The 14,879-nt window shown below is 37.1% G+C and overlaps 2 protein-coding genes across 3 annotated transcripts; one reads left to right on the forward strand and one right to left on the reverse strand.

Annotated features, from left to right (window-relative positions):
• Positions 1-293: 293 nt before the first annotated feature.
• On the reverse strand, positions 294-6,678 carry LOC113670660 (proteasome maturation protein). 2 transcript variants are annotated; one of them, XM_089192393.1, is made up of 6 exons: positions 6,547-6,678; positions 3,250-3,335; positions 2,715-2,775; positions 1,532-1,633; positions 1,236-1,329; positions 294-823 (listed from the first exon to the last, which is right to left on the reverse strand). In XM_089192393.1, the coding sequence occupies exons 1-6, from the start codon at positions 6,583-6,585 to the stop codon at positions 756-758; spliced, it is 450 nt and encodes a 149-aa protein (XP_089048519.1). In that variant the 5' UTR covers positions 6,586-6,678; the 3' UTR covers positions 294-755. The 2 variants fall into 2 exon arrangements, with proteins under 2 accessions (XP_089048519.1, XP_089048520.1); XM_089192394.1 differs by lacking the exon at positions 6,547-6,678 and adding an exon at positions 3,981-4,014.
• A 6,408-nt stretch (positions 6,679-13,086) lies between these two features.
• LOC113670702 (homeobox protein Hox-B4) lies at positions 13,087-14,827 on the forward strand. The gene is made up of 3 exons (XM_027186879.2): positions 13,087-13,280; positions 13,458-13,834; positions 14,055-14,827. The coding sequence occupies exons 2-3, from the start codon at positions 13,507-13,509 to the stop codon at positions 14,339-14,341; spliced, it is 615 nt and encodes a 204-aa protein (XP_027042680.2). The 5' UTR covers positions 13,087-13,280; positions 13,458-13,506; the 3' UTR covers positions 14,342-14,827.
• Positions 14,828-14,879: the final 52 nt, after the last annotated feature.

Here is a 14,879-nt window from a genome sequence, read left to right on the forward strand (position 1 = left end):
AAGGAGGCTAAATCTAGATAAGGAAAGATTTTCTAGTGTTGCCATGAAGTCCCAGGTATCAGAAGTCTTGTATTTCAAATACATTTAACAATACAAGCAACTGTAACATGATTATTTTTACACACATTGCCACATTCAATGAACCATTGAACAACAACATTCACTATATTTGTCCCATACAAAGTACTTAGCAAGAAAGATAGTGCAAGGGTGGGAGGGGAAATCCCTCTTTAAATTATTCAAGCAAAGACATAATTGAACTGATATATTTGTTGCTGACATTAAAAACATTGTTGACATTTGTAAATGTAGTTTTATTTCATTTTCACCATGACAGACAATTCCTCCACAAATGATCAGCTTCTCCTACACAACTGCATTTCTCATTAAACCCTTCAGCTTCCCAAAGTGATTCTCTTAACTTCTCATTGTGCAAACCAGTTATGAGAACAGACAAGCTTATCAGCTAAAGAGTGTTATATTGATATGAAATGGAATGTTTTGTTTCATTTGCAAGGAAATATATTGCAGTCAATCAGGAAAATTAGTTCTTGGATCTCAGGAGTTTGAGGGTCAAACATTGTTTTTACTGAAATAAACTAGCTAGTGTATGAAAAGCTTTTCCACAACTCCCTATGTTTGAGTGACTTTGCAGCAACTTGTTCACAGCAAAATAAATTTCACAGGTAACTACACAGCATGTACTAAGTTATACTTGTATAAAGAAAAGGGCATTTATAAAGTAGAAAGAGAATTCAATGAAGACCAAGTTTGTATTCCATTGTGAGATGAGGATCTGACATGACCTCAGAATCACCTTGAACTGGAAATAAACAAACAAAACACAGTCAAACATTTACCCTTAGTTAAAAACTTTGTATTTCAACATGTGAGTTCTAAGGTAGAGCCAAGTCTACACACTAGACCTTTCCTGGGTAAAATGTACTTCAACTCTCTGCCAACAAAAAAAAAACCCACTTTCCAAAACTCCAATTTTTCAAACTGCTCAATCTCAAAGACAAGTCTGTGTGTTAACTTGCTTTGTCAGTAATTTCTTGTCACCTGTCTCTGCCTGCACTTTTATGTGTATTAAAAATTGTTGCTGCAAGAATTTACAATATAGTACCATTCAGCAGCTAACTGTGAGGCAACACTAATTTAAAGATTCAACATGTCATATACTGTAGGGGTTCAAAATTCCTTAACAAGAGGTGAAAGAGAACTTTGTATCTCACCATTTAAGAAATCATCAAATCCAATACTTTCATCCGTACCCAAAAGAGAGTCTAATGCAACCATTGAGCTAGGCAGGCAAGGCAATCGCTGGATCTGTGTTGACAGGAGTATGAGTGATACAATGAGAATCAGGTGACAGCATTCTCCACAGTGAACAAGATTATTAAATCACTACCTTGTCACTGCAAAATCTATTGTGTTTGTCACTAGATTCACACGAAAAGTTATAATAAAGGTAATGTCCTTTGTGAATCAACAACTAGACAAGCAAATAATCAAAATGTTTCTTTGATACCTTCGATGCAACAGCTCTTTCCATCTGTAGTTTAAGTGGGGCCTGCAGACCTTGTGTATTTCTCAGCATCTTAAAGTCAAGCAATTCTTGATTTTGAAGAAACTAGTCAAAATAAAAACACAACACTTATTTTACCACATTATGCAGTTTTCAAAATACATTAAAAGAACAAAAAGCTTCAAGTATGTCTAAGTTCATGGAAATGTGGAGGATTAGCCATGCTAGTACTAAAACAACTTACAGTGTACAATGTACATTACTAATACAGTGCTATTTTCAGCCTTAACGAAGTACTTGGTCGATAATAACATACATGAAAAAATTACTCAGTTCTGATTGGTTAAGATAATTGCAGTTTTCAGGTAATTCAAAAAAGGGGGTTAATTCAGTGCAAAGAAGTAACAAACCAGACTGACAATTCCTTGAACTGTTTAGCCGGACTTTGAACTTTTTTGCGCCTTAAGGATGTGGAAATATCACTGTATATTATTTTTTTGATCATATTCAGTTGTTTTGACCAAACACACAATGTCACTTGCAGTGTTTGAATAGATTATTTTTGCACTTGATGCACACACTTCACTTCTGCTTAATTATGATAAGCTATCTAAAATTTTTTCATGTATATTATTAATACAAAATCACATGATTTTTCTCACTCAATTTAGAATAAATAAGCACTTGTTAATGTTTTCAAAGACCACAAATTGCACTTGCCCTTCAGGCTTGTGCAATTTTGTTAGTCTGGGAAACATTTACTCATGCTTATTTATTCCAAATTGCACTCAAAATCATGTGATTACCTATACTAATTGGAGTGAGGATGGAAGGCTTGAGCAATCTCTACATGTCCACACATTGTGCAGTGCCTCTCCAAAGTTTGAAAGATTAGAGTGTCTGCACCCAACTTGAGGGGCATACAAAACAATGGAACTTGTTCCGATCTCCATAGCATGAAGAAACTGGGATTAAAACATAAGGCCAACTCAACCCCTATATAATGAAAGAGTAATTTCCTATAAATGGCTGACTGGAAATGTTGCAAAAAAAACTTTTATTAGATGAGCTGTATAAACTTACTATTTAATCTATTCTGGAAAGTGCACCGAGGTTTAAACTCTACAAACATCTCTAATCATTATGATCATTCAATGGTTTTCTGCAAAATCTTCAACTGACTTACATTTTTCTCAGAACTCTCAAGAGGATGGCTTGTGATCAATCCACTCTTAACATTCGAGAACCTTGAAAATACAAAGTATGTAATTAATACATCAGAAATGAAAATTAAAAAAAAAAAGATTCTGAAGGAAAGAACTTCTAGAAAATTGATTTAAGGGCTAAATAATGCCCCAATGGTAGGTTTTGGATGAAAATGCCTCTTAAAATTTTGATTCACAGCACACCATCTAAACAGGTCTCTTCAAAGCAAGTTGTGTTTCTCCACAACCACAAAACAGACCAAGGTGTCTGTTTAATACAGGAACTAATTACAGTTAACATTGGACAACAAAATCAATATATAACATGCACTTGCACAGGTTTCACTGAGTTGTTACAAGGTGGTCTGGTTTCTCAGAGGTCAATGATTCTTTTCCAGACCCTCTAATGGCTAAACTTTACTACTATAGATCCACCTTTTTTCTTCATTTCAACTTGTTAATGCTGCCTTGAAGATTGTAAAATAAAGATAAGCAGAGAGCTACAAGTACTCATACCCTGTTCTCATTTGATCTGGTACACCATAGCTATTGACCGAGGAACTCACTTCGGTGATGGGTTGGACTTTGCCAGGCAGAGCAGACTAAACAATGGAGAGAGTATGATAAAATAACAGTGAATCCTTCAACTGAAAACAGAGCAGTCATTCTTGGGAGTCAAGCAGGCAGAAAAGCTATTGCCATGAAAACCCATTTTAAGCTGTATGCATCGCATGCAATTTTACCAAAAGTCCAAAGACCATGTGTGCTTGATATGTCCTTAAACGCAACAATAAGAGCATCATTCGCTTTTTCATTCGCTCTGATGAAGGGCTAACGCTCGAAACTTCAGCTTTGAAACTCTTTACGGTGGCCAATTTACGTTATCAACTCAGTTGATAATACTAAATTACCCTGTTATACTCCCCTAACGACGCAGCACCACAGTTTCTTTAGAAACTTACCCCTTGCATCATTTTTATAGACTCCCTTGTCGGGATTTACTATTGAGGATTAGCTTATCTATTTAAAGCACAACATTTACAACTTTCACCGAAGCACATGACACAGCGAAAAAAATTTTCTTGACACATACTGGAAATAGGGATTAGATCAAGGGAGTTCACGGAAACTTAACTTCATGACACTTATTCAAAAACATATGCAACAGTCTAAAACTAGTGCGAACGTTCCAAGAAAATAAAAATTAGAGTAAAAGTTCTAAAAAGTTGAATAGGAAAGCCACTCACCAAATCGGCCATTTTGGATTTTGGTTAAATTAGCGCATGCCCCACGTAAAAAAAGCCGCTATAAAAACATAGCGGGCGGGCGAGAGATAGAGAAGTGCCCTGAGACCAAGACAGCTGAGAGGTCCTGGGAGCTATCTAAGAACTGAGGAGGGGAATTACGTGGCGCGGGGTACCGTATAAATCCTCAGGTGCTGTCAACACAACCATTTTCGCGTTCCTCTCAACGGGTTAACTTACATCCAACCAAGTAGTCATGCGTAAAAGTTGAGGTTTTCCTGCAACTTGGAAATGTTCACTTAGATTTTATTTTGTTCTAGTGTTGTTTTTGTCGTTGTTTCACGGTTTTGTTTTCTATATAAACTTCGTGTTTCACTGCTCTTTTTCTACAATATCCGTCCTCCATTTTGCCTTCACGGTCCTTACTAACCACGACAAACTATTATCTGACTGAGGTTTCCAACTGAGGAACAACAATTTCTTATAGACCGGCGACCTACCACTTCATAGGAGGAAGAGGGTGGGACGAGAGGGGTTATCAGCCGTGGTTAACAAAGGTTAAAGGGGGGGGACTGAAAAATTTGACTGCCATTGAGGGGGAATCATCAAAATACTACAGAGTCTTAGGGGGGCATCACGTGACACAACCAAAATCCTTCGACCCCGGCGGGACTTTCAAGAGACGTACCTAAGGGGGCTGAAATCGGGGTTCCAAATCCGGCGGGATTCAGTAAACTAACCAATGGCCGGCATGTCTTCTACGTCTCGAGGTTCTGAGACCACATAGCAAGAGGATTTTTTTTTCCAGTGTTAAAAATTTTGGTATGCTCCAAACGTTCTCTCAAGATATTGCCATTCCGACGAAAACAAATCACTAAAATTCATGAACACGTGTTGTGGTCATTAAAAAAAAGTATGTTTTTAAACTTAAGAATTACAGCCGCGAGGTAAAAAAGAAGGTGGCTGTGTTAATTCTATTGCATTGTAAATCACCGGATTCGTATGGCTAGACTGGACTGCCATCAAATGTGTGTAATAGGCAAAACAAATCCGGAAAATGATACCAGACCTGTCGCTGTGTATGGTATTTGGATCCGTAGAAGTTTTCACTACGAGGCATTCCGATTCTCAACTGCTTTTACACATTGGTGAATGCAGTGAAATTACTCGCCGAAACTGTCCTTACTCGGTTCTTCTTTAGCTCGATTGGCGTCCTATAACGTAGAGTTTAAAACTGATTCAACTGTCGCAACAATTGTTTTGGTTCAACATGTGACGAAATAACTTAAAATTTTTCCAAGGCCCTAAGGCTGTTCCCATTCTTCGTAAAAGACACTTAAAGCACTATTGAGGGGTTTCCAAGCAACCAGAAAAATGGGAAAGGTTTTGTAAAATGATTTCTGTAACTAGAAGTAGATCATCTTATGAAGTAAAGAAAAAAAACAAAAAGTCTAGGTAACATTCGAATTCATAAAAAAAATTATTTACACCACAATGTTTTGGATTATAAGTCCGGTTACAAAGTTCTCACTTCAAGTTAAACTCCAGATTCAAAATCTCCAGAGTCGTAGCCAATTTTTTTACTGGTATCTTAACAGTAAAACGGACGCGGTACCTAAACGTTCCGGATTGAACACGACACCGGAATAACCTTCTTCAGTGTAAATCTATTCTGTACTTAATTATTCTTTCAGAAACGTCAAAAGGGTAAATATGTCTCCATGATGTGCACGTTGAACAGATTTGAAAATACTTCAATGGTGTAACTCATAACTAAATCGAATAAAAAAATAACAAGAATTGTGTACATGTTATGTAGTTATGTTAAATACCCTAATCCCACGAGTGCATTTGGTAGCTTTCGGATTAAAGTTATTTTAGCCGATAAACAAAAATTGGGGGGCCCGCTCAACTTTAACTGAGTCATTAAAAGGTTGACGGTGAACAGACAGAACTTCAGCCAAACAATTTCATTGGAAAGTATGTGATCAAGCTCCCCAGTACTTAAGACAGCCGGTGTAGATCAGTTAGATAATTTATTGTGATAAAAGAGTTAGTGGTCTTTTGTGTAACTTGTTCGCTGATTCTCGCTGGTAAGCAAGACAAAATACGCAGGTTTTTGTTTGTATGGAAAAATATGATCGGCCCAAGAGGGTTAAAAATAAATCAGTTGATAAACAAATCAATTAAAAATAGAGATCAAGGTCATCTATGAAGGTAACGTTCTGCACAACGTGTTCTGGAAAATCTGCACAGGTTGTTCTTGACGAACGGCAGATGTCAGGTGCAGGTAGAGCACTTCGTAAACAAACCGAGCACATCATGCCCCTATTCTGTTCTAGACTGGTGATTTACTCAACTGGAATACCTTGTTTTGTTTGCCAGCGAATCGAAGGCACCAGCAAATCAAGGCAGATGGCTTGTTGAAAGAATTTCAAAGACTTGGCACAGGGCTAAGAGCAAGTGTGTGCTAGCATTGTCTCAGCGGTCCCCGCTAATTACTTAACCGCGTGCAGTGCAAAAGGTCAGTGGCCAATGAGGCTCCTAATGAAACGAAATTATTTCTCACCTCGGCATAATTCTTGTTTGCAGTCACCCAATTTAACATTACCTGTGTTTTGGCGTCATTATTGCCCTGTTAATCACTGGAAAATATCGATGAACAGGCATTGATCGGCTTATTTGGGCCGAAATGTCGACCGTGATACTTACTATAGCTGTTCCTTTCAACAATATTTACTTTACGGCTCCTGGGCAAACAACTTGCTCAAAATTTCCACACATTTTCCAAGGTCAATATTTGGTATTTAAATTTGAACATCTTTTTCAGCATTTTAAAGCTTTGCAATTTTGAGATTCCAGTAAAAGCATCGTGCTGTTATCTTTTTAAATTTTAAAAGTCACCCTGAACTCGATTTAAACCCCGTGGTATCTCTCCACGCGGATTTTAAATGGCTTTCTTCTGAAGTTTTAAAAAAATAGCGCTCCAACTAGGACGATTTGAATCTATTTTTATTCTGTACACGAATGGCTAGTTTATGTCTGCGGCACGTGTAAAGCCATTTTTGAAGTACTCGTAATTCGTTAGTTTTGTCATCCTTTCTATCCGGTAATAATGCTGTGTAACCAACAAAAAGCACATCGCGTGTTACTAACCTTTTTGTGGCCAAAACAAAAAACACGTTTCTGATCTGTGCCGCCTTTCGGTACAAAACAACGAACAAAAGAATAGAAAATAATTTGTCGGTTGAATGAAACAGTAAATCAGGACTGTCCATGTCAATGTTTCTTTCCGTTTGCGCCTAGAAGAAAACAATATCAATGAACAAAGAAATTTGGTTACGTTTGTAATCTACCGCAAAACCCACACTAAGATATTTATTATTGTGCATTGAGCCGAAAATAAGACGACTTCTTTCCAGAAGCGTATTCTCTTCGTCTAGGCGACTAACCATACTTTGTTCATTCTGCAGCCAATCGAGTTGGATTTTCTATAGAAAACCTTTAAAACGATGTATTCAAGACTGCATCATTAAATAAAAGCTTGTGTTCATTGTACAGGCGTTTTAATGGTCAGAAACATATTGAATACAATTCCTCCTTACAGGTACACATTGATGCTGCTAATTTGACTTCTCGACTTTTGATCTGCTGATTACTTCTCACACGTGGAATAAAGTCCCTCATGACAGGTTCCTTGAAGTGTTTTGGCTCCCCACTGCGAAGAACGAAGCTCTTATGAAGTTGTGAATCACGTATCCATCAATCTCGAACACAAAGACGCACGAAATGGTGCCGAATAGTTCACATACCTGATTAAATTCTATCGTTTTTTTTATTTTCCAAGTTTGCTTTGAAAGGATTTCTTCAACACCTCGAACCCCGGAAGAAACAGTACTTAGTATCGATTCATCAACTTAACAGATAAGCATATTTGTTTGAGTTCACAATGATTTACCATTTTCAATCGGAGAAGCTTCGAAAATCCACCGCAGTTATTTCGAATCTTAAATCTCAGCTAAACTTCGGTTAACAAAGACATATTGAAGGAAGAAAAAAACGAAGACTCTTCTTCACTTCGCAAGACGTAAAAGAAGTCCCGTAGCTGTACAACTAGACAAGAAACCGATAGCAAAGTATGTTTGATCTAGAATTAAACCTTTTAAAAGTGGCGAAACAATGGCTAAACTGTCAGTACGCTACTTGCTATAAAAAAAATTACTTGCCAAGTTTTCCCCACCGCTTCCCTGAGTCCATCTCTTCTCACTTTCTACATAATTTTTATTTACTTACGTGCTTCCTTTATATGTGATTGCTCAGTCCTTCCTTCCTTCCTTCCGATCCCTTCCTGTTTTCATATCTTGTTTGTTCGAGGTACATGAAATCAGCTATTGTGTTATGTTTTCAGTAGCTTTTGCGTCAGAGCAATGTTTATTTTTCTATTCGATATCAAAGAACAGTTTCGCTTTTTCCCCGTCACTGCGTAATATTTGATAAAAATTATTCTCTCTTCGCAACTAAACTTTGTCTTTCAAGGCTCTTCATTTAAAAATAACCGCTGTTTCCTCGACAAAACAAGCGGCTCCTGTTCTGTTCAATGAATCTTATTGCAGTGACTAATATTTCGAAAATGTATTTGTCACTATCACTCATTTTCTCAAGTGTCTAAGGGAATTTACTTTCTCCTCCTTGCGAGTATTTCGAATTGATATTGCCTAAATACAGAGGTCAACGGAAAATCTTTTTAAAAAAAGTCAAAACTCATATCAGACAGCTTCTCATGGCTAACATTGCGCGCATACTAAATGCTTTACTGAAATTTATAAAATTGAATATTATTTTTTGGTAACTTAACGTGATTCCAGTTCGACTGAACATTGCTTTGCCTTAATGTTCTAGAAACTGAGATAATTTGCCCCACTGTGGTATTTATGATGAAAGTTGTGAAATTTTAACTGTCGGATAACAATTTGGTTCAAATCATGACAGTCGAAATCTCATTACAGAATTTGTAAGTTGTTTTCTAACGCTTAATAAGTAAGGTTATTCTTTTCGGGAGAAAATATGATGAAAATTAATCGTTCTTGTCTTCAATACCTTGATTATTTTATCTGACATTTGCTGCATTTATTCGTTGCGACATAAGTTCAAAAACAAAAATTGTTCAGTGTTTTCAAGCTTAATTTCTTCAATGATCTCAAAATTGATATTCGGCAGTGTGTGCTTCAATTATAAATTTTGACTGTTATCCTTCGTGGGTTGGGAAAGCAAATTTCTTTCCTTGATCGATTAATTTCTCCGGCTAAGTTCTTACTTTGGTTATTTACCAGCTTTGTCTCTTTATCATCTTCAACTTCTCTTCATTAATTTTTCAGGCAGTTTTCGTTGAAATAAACTTGATCATAAAAGATACTTAAAATTCGTTTCTTCACAGATTTACAATCCATTCAAAAATTTGCACCAAGCTCTTATCACAGTAAAGTCGAGACAGGTTTTGGAGGGATAGCTTGGAATTTCACAAGTTTTTTCAACCCACCTTCGAAAAGATATGATATAGTTTTAATTCAGCAAGTATTTGTGAATTTAGTCTCATCGCCACTTAGTAAAATATTAATATCGCTTCCCTTTCTTGTTTTGGTGAGGCAAAATGGTGAAATTCTTGATAAAACTGCATTAAGTAGTTTATTGAATGACTAATTTAGGCACCTTTCATTGTTCACCGAGTACGCCAAAATCATTAAGCTAGTAGAGTTTGTATTCACAGAACGTAATGTACAAATTGTCATGAGCTCGAGCGACCAGCTTTCTTCACAAACAACCGACCTATTTTCACCTGCTAAACGCTAGATAGCCACTACTGAGAGCCAAATTTCCGTTGTTTACTTTCTTTGTTTTTTTCGCCGACAGGACAAACTTAAAAATGCCCGTCAAAATATGGAATGAAAAAGATAGATTTTGCCTTCCTCGTCATTTTTTTTTCTGCACGTGAATAAACTTTTAGATGCTCAGGTTGTGATGATTTTCCGTGCGTTGGATCATTGTGATCAAGTTTTGCAAGGTGAAAACTTCATTTAAAATTCCGAGTTAGTCTAATTTTTGGTTTATTCTTTTGGGCTATTCACAAAAAAACAATTTAATCTAATGAGCAAGGTGTGCGCATCGCTCGAGTCACTAGTAATAAAAATCCACTATCTGTTCTGAGTTTAATTGAGTTGGCGTTTATAAACTTTGAACTAAATAACCGATCCTATCATTTATTAAAAGTACAATGATACCTGTCGTTTTGGCAGGCATAAGACTTTTCAAGGAAACAACACAAAACAAAACTATCACGTTTTCATAGCTACAGCCTTTTTTACAAGTCCTAGGATAGCACGCTTAAAAAAGAAAAAAGTAAAAAAGAAAGACGGGTTCGGGTAGATTAACCAAGTTCACAAGCTGTGTCGGTAATTACTCCACTTAATTGAGTCATTCTATAGCTTTTTCTCATATATGAATACTTTCAGCAGTAATTCCTTTCAAAAGGTGCAAAATAAAAACATCTGCCAAATCAGGATTCGATATTTTGTAACCATGCGAGTGAAACAAGATGAAATCCCAGTGAAGAGCTTAAGGTATAATGGTGACAGATGTACCAGGAGAGTGTTCCCAAAAGTTATTCGTAAAGTGCGTCGCTCGTTTTCAACCTCTTTTTTCCTTCCAACGTGATTCTAGCCGATAACACAATAACAAACTTTAATTAACGGTTTGGCCTTGTGCGTTTACACGTTTGTTTCAATTAGGATTTGAATCAAGCCGCAGGTAGTTTAGACGACAGTGCAAAGTTTTCTTCTACTGACGTGAAAATACTCTCCATATAAACAATCTCCTAATTACGACGCTTAACTGGCTCGCTTTCGACCACAAATTGTCCCAAAACCACAATCTACGAAGATTAAAATGTTCTTGATCATTCTTTTAGAGATCTATTGTCAATTCAGAAGTCTCCTAGTGAGTTGAGCTTTTCCAAATATTTTGTTATCACCCCACAGGATATAAATAAGTCCCACTGTTTTCAACGCATTAAAAATTATATCTTTTTTTAAGTTAATTTACCCGTGCTTTAACTACTGCACGCCTAAACTCTGTTGTGTCTAATTATAATGTTCTAGTAAAAGAAAATACTTTCTCATTTTTTTGACAGAGATCTAAGACTAGATTTGTTTTGATTCGCGAGCAAAAGATTATACATACACGGAGATCGAACGGCACGCGCGCGGACACTTAAAAACCTAATTACCCTTCTCTGTTTAGAGTAGTCTTCATGGAAACCGCTAAAAATGCAGGACATTTCCGCGATGATGGAGGGAAAATTATCCTTGAAATCTTTGAAACAAAACCCAAAAAAAAGAGTTGCTGAATCTTTCGGCCGTTACGCAAGTATGGATTGAAATAAAAACTCTATACGCGGTTCTGTTATCATAGTTTAAGGAAGGACAAATAAAGAGAATATTTTGGTGATCGATCGCTTCCCCGGGAAGGAAAGTACTGTTCACATTTTGTAGGCTATGTCCGGCTTACTTTGAAAAAAGTAACGTTCTTTATTTGTTCCAGTAACAGGTTATTACCTTTTCCTGTATTTACTTTGAATGCTATCGACAATTTCTGTGTTACTTGCAGCCGGAGTCATCATCCAAATAATGTTTACACAAACTAAGCTAATTTCCTGTAAAACTTCTGTTTAAAGAGGGATGCAAGGTTAAACCTTATTCCTCCGTAGTTAGCGCGAAAAGGAACCTTCCGGAAAGATTAAAGGTAATTAAATGGGTAAACACAAAATTTAATGATGTGAATACGAAGCAAAATTAATTTCGCTGAAATTCACCATACCACAATTGTACTTTTCAGAGCCGTTGTACAACTGTAAAATGAGCTGAAAATGCGAACGCGTAAATCAAAATAGAATAGCTAATTATAGTCTGTAATGCAAAATGTATCCTATTGAATAATTACTCTGTGTTAATAACCTGTGCCAGTTTATTTGATTCCTTAATATTTAAACAGCGTGCAGTCTTTGAGCGCAATTTATTAGCCAGGCTTTAAGGTACTTGTTGACGAGAAGCGCGCGGTCGTTTTTCAAATTGGTTCTTAGCTATTAATATCAGTAAAATCTACGTAAAGCAAACTTGTGGGGGGTATTCTTTTCCCTGATGTACGGGTAGTCTGATTCAGGTCTTTCGAAAATACATCAGAAAGTTCTAGGCCAAAACATTCCAAAAAATATTTGGCTAATTTAGCGCGCGCAATTTTATTTACAAAAGGTATTTACTTTGATTAGCGCTGAAGCCTGCCCATAAGGTTTTCATAGCTCATTTTTAATATTCATTTTGCGCAGGCAAGGTGCAGGTTCGACTTTTTAATTTTGCAACAAGTATTATTGCCAGGTCTATTAAACAGCATTTGTTTTCTGAGAGTTAGAATTTTTGCAATTTAAATCTTCATTTACAACTGTAGGAAAGGAGCGCCCCGAAAGGTTTTTGCATCAAAGTGAAAAGATGTGCTCCTTAAGAGGCGACTGAAAAAAATTAAGACACTCTAAAAGCACCGAGATAAGTTCCCCCTCAAGCAGAAATAAAATTAAACTTCGCTAAACAATTATTTTGCCTGGGGACTTTATTTGAAAAAATTCAATTTATTTTGTGACTGTTAAGCAAATAAGTGCACAAAATAATGATACTGCAGGGATTTTGAAAACAATCTTGATTAGGATCGTAAAGCTCACGGCGCTTGGCACGCGTAACATTTCCAGAAGCTTTAAGAGTTGAGAGTCAAAATTGATAATTTTGTAACAGAAAAAGTGGGGAATATCCTCTGAAAATAAATGAATTTGAGGTTGTTTGTCTTCTTATATGGGGTTTAATTCACGAACCGGATCTTCGCGTTTGGAAGAAAGAGCTGTTTGTTATTATACAGGATGTGTGATTGTCAGTCGGCGCAAACTAAACTTTCTCACAATGGTGCTTGCAAGAACATAGATGAAAAGTTAATTACATTGACACCAAAAAGGCCGAGTGAATAGTTAACAATTGGAAATAGAAATGTCATCAACTGCTCGCAGGTGAAACAGGGCAAAGACAGGTTTTAAAAAGAACATCATGGGGCCACTATCGTGATTAATTCTACTGGTGGATGTTAGGTGCAGCAGATTACGAAGCTTGTGTTCAGGGCGCTTGTCGATCAAATGATTGCATTCGATGAAGCAAATCTCCTGGTTGAGAAGGAGAACTGAAACAAGCACTGGAGTTATACCCCGCCCCCAACTAGGTAATCATTGGCTGATTTTGAATGGCTGTATCAGTAATTAAGCGTGCTTTAAACTGTTTTTCTAAAGCTTTCAAATTCGTTCATTATTTATGATATTCCATTATGATACGCACAATGGTGAACATAATTTGGCAACATTGGCCACGTGCGCATAACACTATATATGCCTCATTATAGCTGACACCGACACAACTAGCGAGTTCCTTGTCGCGCACGGGTCAACATCATGAGTTCCTCCTTTTACATCGAGTCGCTAATCCAAAGCAGTAAACCGAAAAGTTCCAGCGCTTCTATCTCAGAAACAAGACGCAGCTTCGAGCCAACTGTTCCCTGTTCTTGCTGTTGGACTCCTTCGCAATCGGAAGCCTCAGGATTATGTCAGCTCTGTATTCCAACAAGTCCTGCGGTTCATCCGTTTTTACACGTCCGCGGAGCAACCATATCTGATGCAGCGAGCCTGTACTCAAAAGCCGAGTTTCTGAAAGCGGAACATGCTCATTTACAGCCTCACTATGCAAGCAGCGAAGAAGATCGCCTTCGCTTAGTGTCATACGGTAATTATCTGTAATTTTTTTTTTATCCTCAACTCGATACCTTCTTTTACTCGGAGAAGCCACATTATCTAATCTGGCGACAGGTGTTTTGGTTAAACCTTGGCACACTTCAAGCCTTTGAATCTTGAATTTTCACTTTTTTATCTGTACACATGCTCGATTGTGCCTTGCGATAAAGCTCGTTTAACTTATTTTTTCTTTTTCCTATTTTTCTTGACAGTTTCCCGAGCCGCTGAGCCGAATAATGTGAACAGGGGAAATTCAAGATCAAAACGCATTCGTACAGCATACACAAGCATGCAGTTACTGGAGCTCGAAAAAGAATTCAGCCAGAACAGATACCTCTCCCGCCTTCGCAGGATTCAAATCGCTGCACTTTTAGATTTATCCGAGAAACAAGTTAAGATCTGGTTCCAGAATCGCCGAGTCAAATGGAAAAAGGACAAAAAAGCTGCCCAACACCAAGTGACAGAAAGCACTCAAAGCCCGCTTTCCCCTTCAAGTTAGAGTGGTCCCGTTGATCATTTCTGCGTCCGCTAAAAGACAGCAAATTACGTACATGTAAATATGTAGAGAATTGTAGAAGGTAACGACTTTTTTTGTACAATAGTTTAACGGAACAAAAAGGTGTCTAAAATGGCTGCGTTAATCGGATAATTCATTATAAGGCTAATTAATTTCTTGGTGAAATGCATCGACTCTGTCACATTCACGCGATAAGACACGATAATCATCACCTCGAACTGCATTCGACATCAGAAGGATTTATCAGAGTCGTAAATATATGAAAGAACGATCGATCACGCATGTCTTCTTTTGTATCTGTATTGCTAGTATCAGGCAAGTACAGTTTGTATTTCAGGAACCAAGGATGTACAAAGTACTTCAAGAACATATGTTCAGTCTAATTGTTGTAAAAAAAATTAACGAGGGTCTTTAGTAATGAAAGGCCATTGGTTCTTCCAAATAAAAAGAAATCTGAATTGATGAAAAGCGAGTGACTCGGCCTCCTTAAATTTATAGTATTTAACTGGGATTACAGACT

The sequence above is a fragment of the Pocillopora damicornis genome, chromosome 13, assembly GCF_964200805.1.
Source record: "Pocillopora damicornis chromosome 13, jaPocDami1.2, whole genome shotgun sequence".
In the NCBI taxonomy this organism is placed as follows: Eukaryota; Metazoa; Cnidaria; class Anthozoa; order Scleractinia; family Pocilloporidae; genus Pocillopora; species Pocillopora damicornis.

Bases quoted from the DNA above. Each gene is read 5' to 3' on its own strand.
- LOC113670660 (XM_089192393.1), bottom strand. From the start codon at position 6,585: ATGTTAAATTGGGTGACTGCAAACAAGAATTATGCCGAG. The intron at 1,634-2,714 runs GTAAGTCAGTTG...TATTTTGACTAG, and splicing joins TTGAGAGTTCTGAGAAAAAT to TTTCTTCAAAATCAAGAATT. The intron at 824-1,235 runs GTGAGATACAAA...GTTTATTTCCAG, and splicing joins ATTTGATGATTTCTTAAATG to TTCAAGGTGATTCTGAGGTC.
- LOC113670702 (XM_027186879.2), top strand. From the start codon at position 13,507: ATGAGTTCCTCCTTTTACATCGAGTCGCTAATCCAAAGCAGTAAACCG. The intron at 13,835-14,054 runs GTAATTATCTGT...TTTTCTTGACAG, and splicing joins CCTTCGCTTAGTGTCATACG to TTTCCCGAGCCGCTGAGCCG.